The 12,677-nt window shown below is 34.3% G+C and overlaps 1 protein-coding gene and 1 long non-coding RNA gene across 3 annotated transcripts; one reads left to right on the top strand and one right to left on the bottom strand.

Moving 5' to 3' along the window:
• The first annotated feature begins 139 nt into the window (after positions 1-139).
• LOC111419123 (DNA endonuclease RBBP8-like) lies at positions 140-8,581 on the top strand. 2 transcript variants are annotated; one of them, XM_023051889.2, is made up of 5 exons: positions 140-355; positions 412-492; positions 7,525-8,014; positions 8,071-8,242; positions 8,303-8,581. In XM_023051889.2, exons 1-5 carry the CDS (start codon positions 226-228, stop codon positions 8,498-8,500), a joined length of 1,071 nt encoding a protein of 356 aa, XP_022907657.2. In that variant the 5' UTR covers positions 140-225; the 3' UTR covers positions 8,501-8,581. The 2 variants fall into 2 exon arrangements, with proteins under 2 accessions (XP_022907657.2, XP_071050644.1); XM_071194543.1 differs by lacking the exons at positions 140-355; positions 412-492 and adding an exon at positions 6,054-6,600.
• Positions 2,703-4,246, bottom strand: LOC139429072 (uncharacterized). Its single transcript, XR_011639774.1, has 3 exons — positions 3,291-4,246; positions 2,956-3,187; positions 2,703-2,807 (listed from the first exon to the last, which is right to left on the bottom strand). It is a non-coding gene; the product is annotated as an uncharacterized lncRNA (long non-coding RNA).
• Positions 8,582-12,677: the final 4,096 nt, after the last annotated feature.

The following is a 12,677-nucleotide window of genomic DNA, read 5'->3' on the forward strand; positions in this document are numbered from 1 at the left end:
TTTTTAAGAAGTTATTTTAATCGTAATTTAAATTAAAGAGAAAAAGTTGAAAAGTAAAGTAAGAAATATTAGAAAATAACTCAAACACGTTTAGTTTTATTTGTTTTAAGATTGGTGGACATGAAATTGGCGGAATTTAACTGTCAAATGTCAAAAGTTTTGTGATTGGTGTTGAAAGGTATAGTTTGAAATAATTAAAAATTGTGATACCTAATTAATTTAATAATGGAATCGGAAGCTTTTCAACAATGGGGAAAATTATTTACGAAGGAAGTTAGAGAGATTTGGTGTAAAGAACAAACAGAATTTAAAATTGCAACTATGTTGCTGTTCGTGTTAAAACGCGAATTTAATAGTAAATTTTTTAATTATTTATGCTTTTTATTTCATTAAAAACTTTTATATTTTTAGATCTTTTATGTAATCTCGATGATGAATATGGTGAAATAAAATTGAAATATAACAATGTTAAAGAAGAAAAGAATGCAACAGGTAAACTTAATTTTAAAATTTTTCTTTAAAGACAATATATCTTCATTCGACTATAGACCTGTATTTGCAGATCTTTCTGCTGTAAAACATTGTTACAAATTATTTATAATATATAAGTATAATATATACATAAGACATTTTTCATATTATGTCATTAAGTTTTTCTAAGAGTATAGTCTTTTGTCTGAGATTTTCATTGTTATTTCTAGATAAGCACATATAATTCAACAATTGTCTGTTCAACTTTTGTCATAGTAGTTTGTATCTTTCCTTTATTGGTGTGTGTAATTGCAAGTGTTAGCAACAAAGGTCTAACTATTGCTTTGTACATGTGTATGGCTATTTTAGTGGAAATTCCTTTATTCCTGTTAAGCCTTTAAAGTATTTTGCTCTCCCTATTGCTTTAAGTTGTTGGAGGACATAGTTTTTTGTCTAAAATTACACTTAGATATTTGATGTTTTCTAATGGTCTTAGTTTACCATGCTCTATTTGGATGTAAATAGAGTTCTATTTAATGTGGTAAGGTAGTAAGAGCTGAAATTTGGAAGGGTTGGGTTGCAGTCTCCATTTGAATAACCAAGCAAGTGTCTCATTGTAAAATGTTTGCATTTTTTCTGTCTGAACTGATTTGGTCATTTAAAAGTGGGTCGTGATTCTTATCACTTATGAGATATGGATTTACATTTAGAATGTTCATTTTCTAAATTATTCCCACACGTTGTCAAAAGCCTTGTTGATGTCCAAGGAAACTGTTGATGTTCGTTTATTTTGTAATACCCCGACTTACACTACCCCGTTTTACGTAAATTCGGAGTTACGCGATTTCAACTCGACTCCCCACGTCACCCACCACAACACAATGACATGGTGATCAGCTTTACAACAGATTTGGACATGTTTGTTGCTCACGGTTGGCTCAAACAATGTTAAAAATATGTCGTGATAATCAAGTAAGAGTGAAAAATTGTCCTGTTCATCAGAACACGGTGTGGTCTTAAGCTAAGCTAATTTTTGAGAAATTAAAAGAAGAAGCTGGGGAGGCCGAAAAAAATGAAATGTTTAAGTCGCAGAAAGTGGAGAGGCGGCAAGCGCTGATAACGAGACTGCGTCTCTTTATCCAGAGATACTCAAGGCAATGATAGAAGAATATCAAACTATATTCAACGTGGATGAAACTGGTATATTTTGGAAAAAAATGCCTAAAAGAACTTTACTCGCGCGTGGTGAGAAAACTTTTCCAGGTTTTAAAGCCACCAAAGATCGATTGACAGTGATGGTTGGTGCTGATAAATTAAAACTTCTTTTAGTTTATTGCTCACAAAAACCAAGAACTTTAAAAAATAAATCTAAAACTGGGTTGCCCGTGATTTAGAAGTAGAATGCTAAACCTTGGGTGACAGCTTGTCTTTTTGAAGACTTGTTGGTCATCACTTCATACTTGAAGTCGAACGTTATTGCCAATTAAAACAAATCCCACTTAAAGTGAAGAATACAACCTGCTTGCTTCAACCGATGGGCCAGGGAGTCATTAAAAATTTAAAGAAGGGAAACATTTAAAGCTTACTACACGAGACGATCATTTGCGCATCTACATGAAGCTATGAGACAAAAAAAATGAGCGTTTTGTTGAAGACTTTTGGAAGCAACGCAATGTTTTAGATTCCGTTAGAATTATTGGACAATCTTGGAATGAAATTTCACTGAAACCCAGGAAGAATCAACGTCAGATCCTGATCAAATTGATAATGTGATTAAACAAGTGGTCGATCTTGCCAAATAATTAAAGGTTAGAGGATTCACACAATCAGGAACTGATAATTGATTAGCTTGTAGAAATGCGTGATCAAGAAGAAGAGCAAGGCATTGAAAAATCTAATTCTTGAGACCCGGTTCAATCAGAAGATCAAATGACGTTTGCAAACTTGGCTCTATTTATCTCTTGTTTTGAAATTAACAAAACAAAATACATTATTTATGAATATTTTATTAATATAAAAAATTTAAGGTCTAACGCACGATACATGGTCATATTGCCATGTTACACTTCCAATACCGTTAAAATATTCACACAACAAGTCTCTGTTCTTCTGGAACCTTCTTGCCGCATTGTTGCTTCCAACCCGTCCTATATTTTGCAGTGGCATTGGTTCAGCTCGTCACTGACTATTTATAATTTCCCCTGCCTCTGAGTAAATAGTATCACCATTTAATGATTAAAATCCAAATACATGAAATTCCTCTTGATTTTGTATTTATTTTATTGTTAAGTCATTTAACGTTTCGAACTATTTACATAGTTCATCATCAGAAATCACTATAAAAAAGAAATTTAAAAAGCAACGTCGACGAAATTATCTCCTTTATGGAAATCGTTAAAACAAATTGAACGTACAACGCATAGATTATTACAAAAACAGAAAACAAAAAGAAAAACAAAAAGGAAAACAAAAACAAAAATGTACCTTTGTCGAGTATCCCTATTGATTAATTTATCAATTCTATCGGTAAATTGTGTATATTTCCATGATCTTACATTTTATAAATTTTCCAAATTACAAAACATTTCAACGTGTTCGTATGGACTTAGCGACTATAAGAAGGAATATCGTGACGGAACCAGTTTTTCTTTAACAATGTGTTCTACGGAAATCAATACAATTCAATTCAAATTACAAATTTAAAATTTACCAATATCTAAAATTACAATTAATTAGTAACTAATCATATATCTAATTTGTTAATTATGCCTGCATAATAACTACCTATATTTCCTGAATCTGATTTAAAATTAACTGACCTGTTAATGTTTTTGGTGATATAGATAGCTTCAATATTCTTTCTGTTGAATGTATCTCCTTCAGTGGTCAACACTTTAGGCGTATCAAAGTTAAATTTATGACGATTCTTGATTGCATTTTTGTTTTCTGTTTTTGTAATAATCTATGCGTTGTACGTTCAATTTGTTTTAACGATTTCCATAAAGGAGATAATTTCGTCGACGTTGCTTTTTAAATTTCTTTTTTATAGTGATTTCTGATGATGAACTATGTAAATAGTTCGAAACGTTAAATGACTTAACAATAAAATAAATACAAAATCAAGAGGAATTTCATGTATTTGGATTTTAATCATTAAAGAATAACCAATCCTCTTTAATCAATTAATATATTATAAAGTATCACCATTTTCTGGAGGACAGTACCTTTCGCTTTGCCGATACGAAGGAAGTTATGTAAAACTACTGTGGCTTTTACAATATTTTCTACTATGTCTACCCTAGCTATGATTGGCCTGCGTAGAATTCGCTGGCAGAGTATACCAAAGGCATTTTCAACGGTAATTTTATCAAACCTTTGAGCGGGTGAAATTGCACCTTTATTTGGTGTTTTTGCTAAAAAAGGTTCAACCAGTCTTAACAATTCCTTAAACTCTTCGAACGACATGCGAACATATTTAAAAAATTACAAATCGTCTTCCTCTTTTTCCAACATGTTTCTAATCAGAGTGGCATAATTTCCCTCTAATTCTCTATTTTTATTGATTGGTCTTTTACCAAAACGCCGTCGTGTTTTATTTCTTAATCTTTGTGCGATTAATAGAGCTGCATTCAAGCACATTACACTAGCAGCGACAACAATTTTCTTTTATTCATAATGAACAAAACAGTTTCACGCCCGATTTCTTTTTTTTTTTAATTTGGCACGAGTTGTGGCACCACTGTTCATATGTCAAAATCTTCCTTTAATGTGCTGTGCTTAAATCTTGCATGAACCAATCCCTTTCCTTATAACTACAGCTAAAGCAAACGCTTATGACTATGATTAAAACTAAAACAGTTTGCATGAACCCACCTATATACTTTGTTGTATGTATTATCTAACAGTTTATTAAACATTTTTCTTCGAAATTATTGTTTTCTTTAGTCTCTGGTCCCAATTGAACATTACTATACAAAGTTGGACACCGACTTACGCGAATTCTACTTACACGGTTATTGCTTGGTCCCACATACCGCGTAAGTCTGGGGTATTACTGTATACTGTTTCAACGTTTCTGCGCTGTGCGATGTTTTTTCCTCTATGGATATGTAGTATGTAGTATTTGTCTTCGCTAATATCTGGGGTAGAATTACTGTGTATTGGTGCTGTTAAATACCCTGCGTACCAATTGTTATCAATAAAATTCTGGTCGTCTTGTCTTGTTTTTTCGGTGTAATTGCATATAGAAAATGTTCTGCCATAACGTCTGCATATCAACTACTTGTTGTACATTAGTGTTGGAATCGGCCTGGATCTCTTGTATTTGGTGATTTTCTTAATCTTGTTTCAGTATGAACACCCTTCGAGTTGTTTGATTTCTGAAGAAGCTTGTAACCATTGGTTAGTGTAGCATGCTGTGCACACGGCATGTCAAATAAGAATTATTTTTGGTTATTTTGATTGTCAAAACTGACAATTTTGACAATCACCGTCAGAATTTACCGTTAATTGAGGTTGAGTTTTAGTCAAAATTTTGAATTTGAAGGTCTACACCGGACTTTACAAAACCAGTTGATCATAACATTAAACACAGAATCGTTACCAACTCACACTTACCGTGTTGTCGTCCCCGATGTTTAGACGTGCACAAACACATCGCAAAAAGCAAAATTCGAACAGATGGTGGCATTAGGAATCTGCCGACCCTCTTCTTCTTCTACAGCGCCACCTCTTCACATGGTTCCTAAGAAATATCAAAAACACTTTATTCAGAAAAACTTAAACCAATCACTCTTTCTGGACACATCACCATGACATTTATTTCACTACAGCCAAAGAACTTTTATTAAAATCCGTCCGCGTCCCTTGGCTGCACATATGTGCTAATCGTAATAGATCGTTTCACGCGCTGGCCAGAAGCTTTTCCTCTCAAAGATATTAGTTCTACTTCTATTTCGGATACCTTGTTTCGGCATTATTTCAGCCGTTTTGGCATTCCTAGCACTGTCACCCATGATCAGGGACGACAATTCGAATCAAAACTCTTTTCAAAATTCCATAGTCGAAGTACAAAATAAAATGTAAACTTTTAGCTCAAATTTGAGAGCTCATAGCTCGAAAACAAAGGAGTTGCGAGCCTATGTTTGTATAAAAAACTTGTGTTAATTTGGCAAGTACTACGCCCTAGTAAAATTTCTCGATTAAAATCTGAACCAACCTGTATACTAGAGAAACGTGTAAGAATTCGTTCTTGAAGGGAACTTTGAAACGGGGATATCATATACACCAGTGGTGTCCACTAATTTTTGATCAAGATCGACTTTTTATATAAATGTCTTGCCAAGATCGATCGAAGGGTTTAAAGTATGAGGCCCAGATATTGATATTTCAGAGTCATGATTTTGTTGGCGATCGACGTTATGGACACCACTGATATACACTATCTATTTTGTGCCCATTCTTCTGTATTTCGTGCCAGTTCTGTTTTTTGATAAGATTTTGTTTTGGTTTCCACAAATAGCCCCAAGTCTATATATTGTTGTTCGACATAATTGAAAATTAATTAGTCATATTTCTTGAGTTTGATTGCTGCAGGTATCCTAAAGGTATTAGCACAGTATATATAACAGACAGTACTCTCACTCGGTTTGGCGGGAAGATATGCGCAGCCCTCATTACGCAGGCGAGCGGCCATTACGCTGGTTTAAATCTTGCTAATCGCCAGTGTGTCTGTGAGGTTTGTTTTTGTGCAGAGCCGTAACGACAAGTGTAAAGATTAAAATAAAATATCAAATATTATAAATAATGACGTTATTACTTATATAATATATAACTCAATAACTAATGTTTTTATCAGTTTAGAAATTTAATTGCGAATAACTTTTTTAATTTAATATTTTCGACGTTTTAAATATTTTTAATGCGGACCTGTTGTGTTTTATGCCAGAATAATGGCTTCGAGGTCATTGAAAATCAATTCGCCACATCAAACGTGCCGCCACTGAGTGAGAGTACTGTCTGTTATATATACTGTGGTATTAGTATATTTAACCTGGTTCGGTTATATCGCCAAGTTCATCAGGATTTGTTGTATCCCTGATAGCCACATGCTTGGAGCTGTTGCTAAAGGTATGGTTTGATTTAGGCGGTCCAACATGACGACGCGACGTATACTCTATTGCCAAACGTGTCAATTTGGAATTGTTCTATAAATCTATTTTTGAGGTTTTGTATTAGTTATTGACGATTTACGTTTTTGGCTTTATTTGATTAATTAATGCGTAAACGTGACGATTATGTAGTCATGAATGGTCACACGTTTATGAATTCTTGAGTTTTTGATGATGCTTTTGTCTATTTCTTCTTTTTTTTTATTTGCCGATTTAATTGTCAATGAAAGTTTTTTATATTTGAAAGACCAGGATTGGTGGCCAGATTCTCCACATGCTTTGCAGGGTTCTGATAGAGACGTTTTACATTTTGAGGTTTGGTGATGTTGTGATCTTCGCTTATGTGTGTAAACTCTAAGCATTTACTACAAGGTATAGAAGCTGGTGGCTTTCAATAACAAAATAGTAGTTGTGTAGGAAATATAGGCCGTCCTTGATTAATTTTTGGTATGAATCAACGTCGCTGGTTATGATTCTTATCTTGCCTATTGGTTTATTTGTTACCTTTGAAATAATTCGTTTGCAATATCGATTGGCGATATTTCCTTCTTTTAGAAATGTACTAATCTCTAATTGCAGATTAGTAAGAGATGCCTGAAACTTTTGTGTGTTTTTGGAGATTTGGTCCAGATTCTGTGTAGTTTTGGATGGTTCCATCTCTCTTCAAAACATCTAAAAGTTTTTGTATTGTCTGCTTATTTTTCTTGCTTTTGAGAATGAATCCATTTCTTAAAGTGAGGATTACATCGTTTTGAAATTGGTTTTACTTTTGTATTTCACTCCACTCCATGGATTTTGCTTCTATAAAATAATTGTTTATATTTGAGTAGGTGCTACATGTGGTCTTTATTTATAAAATATTTTTTATTTAAATTTCTTTCAGATAAACTTAACTGTAACAATGATGAATCAACCGTTTTAAACTCACCACCTGCTCTTAAATCAATTGAAAACATTTCATTTAATAAAGATGATCTTTTTATCGAATCTTCTGATGACACAATATGCCCCAGTCCAAAATTATCGAGACAAAAACATTATAAAAGAAAGAAACCTAAACTTTTTAAAACCGATGATGTTTGTACAAAGTCAAAATTAAAATTGGATTTGGATAAAGGAGAGGAGTGCGTTGCATTCCATGATAATTCTCCTACGCAATTATTGTCACAACAACATGATATTATTGATTGTACTATGATTAATGGAACTCCGAATGTGACGGGTAATTCTAAAAGGGGGCGGTATTTTTTGGATTGTTCTAAGAAAAAAAATGTGAAAAAAAATAAAAAGTCTTTTCAAAATAATACTTTAACTCAAATGTTGTTTAATAGTGAAAGTATTTCTAAGGAAACTAATAAAATTGATGATTCAAGGTTAATAACGCAATTAAACAAATTAATTTCAAATATACTTCAAACTTAATTTATAGGTGTGCAGATAAAAACTCGGTTTTACTAAAAAATCCTTTTATTTCAACTAAAACTGGAACAACGAAGGATGTTAATTCTAAACCTCCAAATGAGATAGTTTGTAAAGACCCTGTTGTTCGCGGGAAAGAACGATTAAAATTAGAAGGTTGGGATTGTGAAGAATGTGAAAAAGTAAACATTTATTTAATAACAGATTGTATAATAAAAATTAATAAATTTTTAATTTAATAGTTTTATGGTGCGCTCGATTTAAATAGTCAAGAAGCAAAAAAGCTGCTTAACAAATGTTCAAAACATAGAGCAACACGGAAACCTACTGATTACACTATTCCTGGATATTGGACGCTTTCTTTCACTCAAACGCAAGAAAAAAAGGAACGGGAACTAGAGCAACATAAAACCGAAGATTCTACGTTTTTTCAATTTTAAGTAAAATGAAAAACATGAGAAAGTTTATTATATTATTGTAAAACTATATTGATATTTTTGAATTAAACTAAAAGCATGGTATTATTATTTTTGATTAAATCCCATGTCTTGTTGTATTGTTATCTATGTTGTTCAAACCATGTTGTTGTTTGGGTTTATATTTGCTCTAGAATTCTATAATAAAGTGCCGGATGTGTTTAGTTGACTTATTTCTTGTCACTGTTGGTGGAGCATAAGGCAGCAGTAAAGTTCTTCATCTGGTTCGTTTAGTAGCAAGGCGTTTCACTTCTCTTCCACGTCTTTCTTGGGCGTCCTCATCTCTGCGATCCTTGGGGGTTCCAGTCAAGCGCTAACATCTCATCCGCTCCATCGGGCTTTTTTAACGTGTGGCCATTTCCTCTCTTTGATTTGGTCACTAATGAGTCGTTGATTTGATCTCTTCCACAAATCTTTGTTGAATATCACGTTGCAAGTGATTATAGCTGCTTCTGTTCAATTTTGCAGTTTTCTCAACTTTACCTCCATGTTTCAAAATCTTTGTGAAAGTAGACAGTTGCCTTTTCTCATTTATCTTTCCTTCCGTAACTTTTCTCATCACTGTATTTAACACCAGGAGGAATAGTATACAAGTGTATCTGCATTGCTTGGCCAAACTGCACCAACTTGATGTATGGAACAAAACTGTAAACAAAGGCTTCTATAACCATGTGTCTAAAAATGCTTCCTTAAAAGGTTACGCGAGAATTTCAAAATTAATAGATGCTAATAATTGGCTTGTTATTTCAACCGTTTATCTGAGTTAATCAAGTTCGTTATTGTAGAAGTAAGCAAATGGTTTGAGGTGGCCCAGCACACAGAAATATGGAAACATATGGAAGAAGTCTTCACCAAGAAATGGAGAACTGATGGCTAAAGAGAGAGATATTTACAACGCTTACAGCTAGTTATGAAAGCAACCGTTTCATACTGCGTTTAAGTGCGTGACCGAATCAGTCATTCTTTTCGTGTAGTTTGGAATAGCCCCGAAAGTCTTGAGTGGGGCGACAATCCCAAGCGTGTATTGCTGCAAAAGGAGGGTATTTTGAGCACTTACTCTAATGTCTAACCATAGCAAAATTCTAAATAAACGATGTGAAATTTGTTCTCATCACCATTTTGGAATTCGTGCGTAACTTTTTAAAGAAGCATTTCTAGACACTTTTTTACAGTGTTGTTCCATACGGAGTGTATTGATAAGATCAATGCAACTCCGTTCTCAAACACGTTTCCACGAAGTCGTTAATTCGATTCAAGATTATCCTCAAGAATTCTGTTAGTGCCTTTACTTGGTACTGACAGAACAGTGATGTTTCGCCAGTTGTTTACAATTGGTGTCCCTGTTCATTGGTAGTTTTACTATTAATCCATATTTCCAGTCTCTAGGAAACTTCTCTTCTGTCCGTATCTTCTTAGGTAATGTGTGTAATAGGTCAACAGACTATGATGGTATGCAGGTATGACCAAGATGTTTTGTTTTAGTACTGGCGCGCACACTGAGTTGTGATAACAGAGTCTCTCTGATCTGGGTCCCGGGTCACTCTGGTGTTGCTGGCAATGAAGCGGCAGATAAGCTAGCACGAGATGGCAGCGCTGAAGCGTTTGTGGGACCGGAACCAGCAGTTGGTGTATCATTTGCGATGGCCAAATATAGGATTGGACTGTGGACTGAAGAGAGACTTCGCCTACTGTGGACCAGTTCTCCTGGAATGAGACATGCTAAGGTGTTTATCAACATCGCCACTGTCAAACCCGGGAATATTTTGGGACTTGCCCGTAGTAGCATAAAAGTTCTAATGGGTGTTTTTACTGGGCACTGCCGATTAAAAGCACACCTCAACTTGTTGGGTTTAGCCGACGATGTTGAATGCCGACTATGTGCGGAGGAAGCAGAGACGGTTGAGCATGTTTTATGCCACTGCCCTTCCGTTAACCGTATCAGATTCTCGATTTTTGGGTCGCAGTTTATCTCCTCAAAAGATCTGAATGACCTTTCGCCGAGCAAGGTATTAATGTTCGTTAAGAGCATTGGACTGCACGGTGAAATTTGATAATGATATCTATCGGGGTACAATAGATCCTTAGGGTCGCGGTGCAAGGTTGGTTGGTCCGCCTACCCGATATGTGTTCTATGTAATGTAATGTAATGTAGTACTGGCGCGGCGGTGCAATTTTAGGGATGTACTACTTTTACCGCTTATAGGCTAAATATTTTCTGCCGCTTCATTTTTTTGTTTTATGCTCCTAGTACAAAACTATATATCATTTTACGCCTCACTTTTGATTCCGCAAAATTTTTTATTATGTCGTCGAAAGGGTTCGCTCATGTTCGATCTTAAATAATTGTTTATTCGTCGGAGACAAGAAAAGGAGCGTTCAGCAGAACAATTTGTTACTGCTGTAGGTACTCTTAAATATCCTTAAAGCAATGTAAACGTTTGGATATAAGTCAATGTAGCAATTACTGCTAATCCAATGACATAAATTGTTTACCGATAGATTTTTGCCCTAAATGTATGCATTCTTCGATGAAATCTTCCTCCACGTCATCACTATAATGTTGGCAAAAAGCATTTTCTCAAGATCTCAATTGTTCGACTGTCTGATTTTTGAAAATCACACAAGATTTTATAATTGCAGTAAAGGGACTTATATGCTGAACATCGTTTTTGCAACTCACTGCATAATCGATCAACAATTACGAGGTGTTTATCTCATAGTCGAAGTCGCTCAAATTTTTAGCAGCACAATGCATATCCAGTACACTAGAAATATCTATGTCAATTGTTTGAAGTTTATTACTACTAGCTTTATTTCTCTGTAAGATTTTTTCCCAAAAAACTGCCATAATACGAAGTAGTCGATTCCTTAAACCCTTAACTTCATTTCTTGTCAAACTGTTCTCAGTAACGTCATTTTCTAAATCTATTAATCTATTGTACTAATAATTGCTCTCCACGGCTTAATTAAATTCCGGTAGGCATCATCTCTAGATGACCATCTCGTCACGGACAAGCTTTTTAAAGTTAAATTTCTACCATTTTTATCGTACAACTGTTGCCATCGGCGAGTTGAGAGTGAATAATTTTCTTGCACTCTCAACTCGCAATTATTACAATTATTGTACGGTTCTTGAAGCAAATTGAAAAAGTATACAGCCTCGCTGCAACTAGACGTTGCACAATAATTGTTAAATTTAGTTGGCAATTATTGCCAACTAAATTTAATGAATGAGCATGGACACCTGTATAAATTCCCGACATATTACTGCCATTATCATATGACTGGCCATGACAATTGGATATAAGTATATCAAATTCTGAAAGTGTGTCTAGTATGGCTTTTGTCAATTCTTCTGCTTTGTGACCCGTATTTGGTAGGAAGAATAAAAAATCTTTCCACAGGATTACTATTCTTTTGCACGTACCTTATTACGAAGGATAATTGATCCACATGCGCCAAATTTGGTCAAGAATCAACGATTATTGAAAAATATTTGATTGCTTTAACTTCATCGATTATAATTCTTCTAGTTTCTTTAGCGAGTAATGCCACAAATTCCTCATAAATCGTTGAGCTCATGTAGTTTGTTCGACCAGAACCAGGATTCTTATATTTTCGAATATGCTCCGCCAAGAATGGATCAAACTCTGCCACCAATTCTATTGTCATTAAAAAATTTCCATTATTAGAAGAGCCTATTATCTCATCACGACCTCGTAACAGAAGACCACGACTGGTTTGTTTTTCCACAACTGAAAAACACTCAAACAGTAGTTTCTGAGTATATCAGCTGAGTTCTTTGCGTTTGTTCATCGTTTAGTAATTTTCTAGTAAATATTCTAAGATTTAAATACCTTGCCTGATCAGGATAAAGACGTTTCGATTTATAAAAATTTATCTCTTTGTTTGGTTCGAAGCCATTACTTGCAAAATAATTGGATGGTTGAATCATTTATATCCCATTTAACAGGATCTCTATCCGGTTCTATAATATCCACAGTAGTAACAAGATTTGAAGAAGCGTTATTTTCAATGGCATTGTTAAACATTGCAGTTGACACTAATTCGTTGCTTTCATCTTCTTCAACTTTTAGAGAAACCGCTTCTAATGACTTCTTGTTGTTTTAGTTTTTCTTCA

Source organism: Onthophagus taurus, chromosome 2, assembly GCF_036711975.1.
Source record: "Onthophagus taurus isolate NC chromosome 2, IU_Otau_3.0, whole genome shotgun sequence".
NCBI classification, from domain to species: domain Eukaryota; kingdom Metazoa; phylum Arthropoda; class Insecta; order Coleoptera; family Scarabaeidae; genus Onthophagus; species Onthophagus taurus.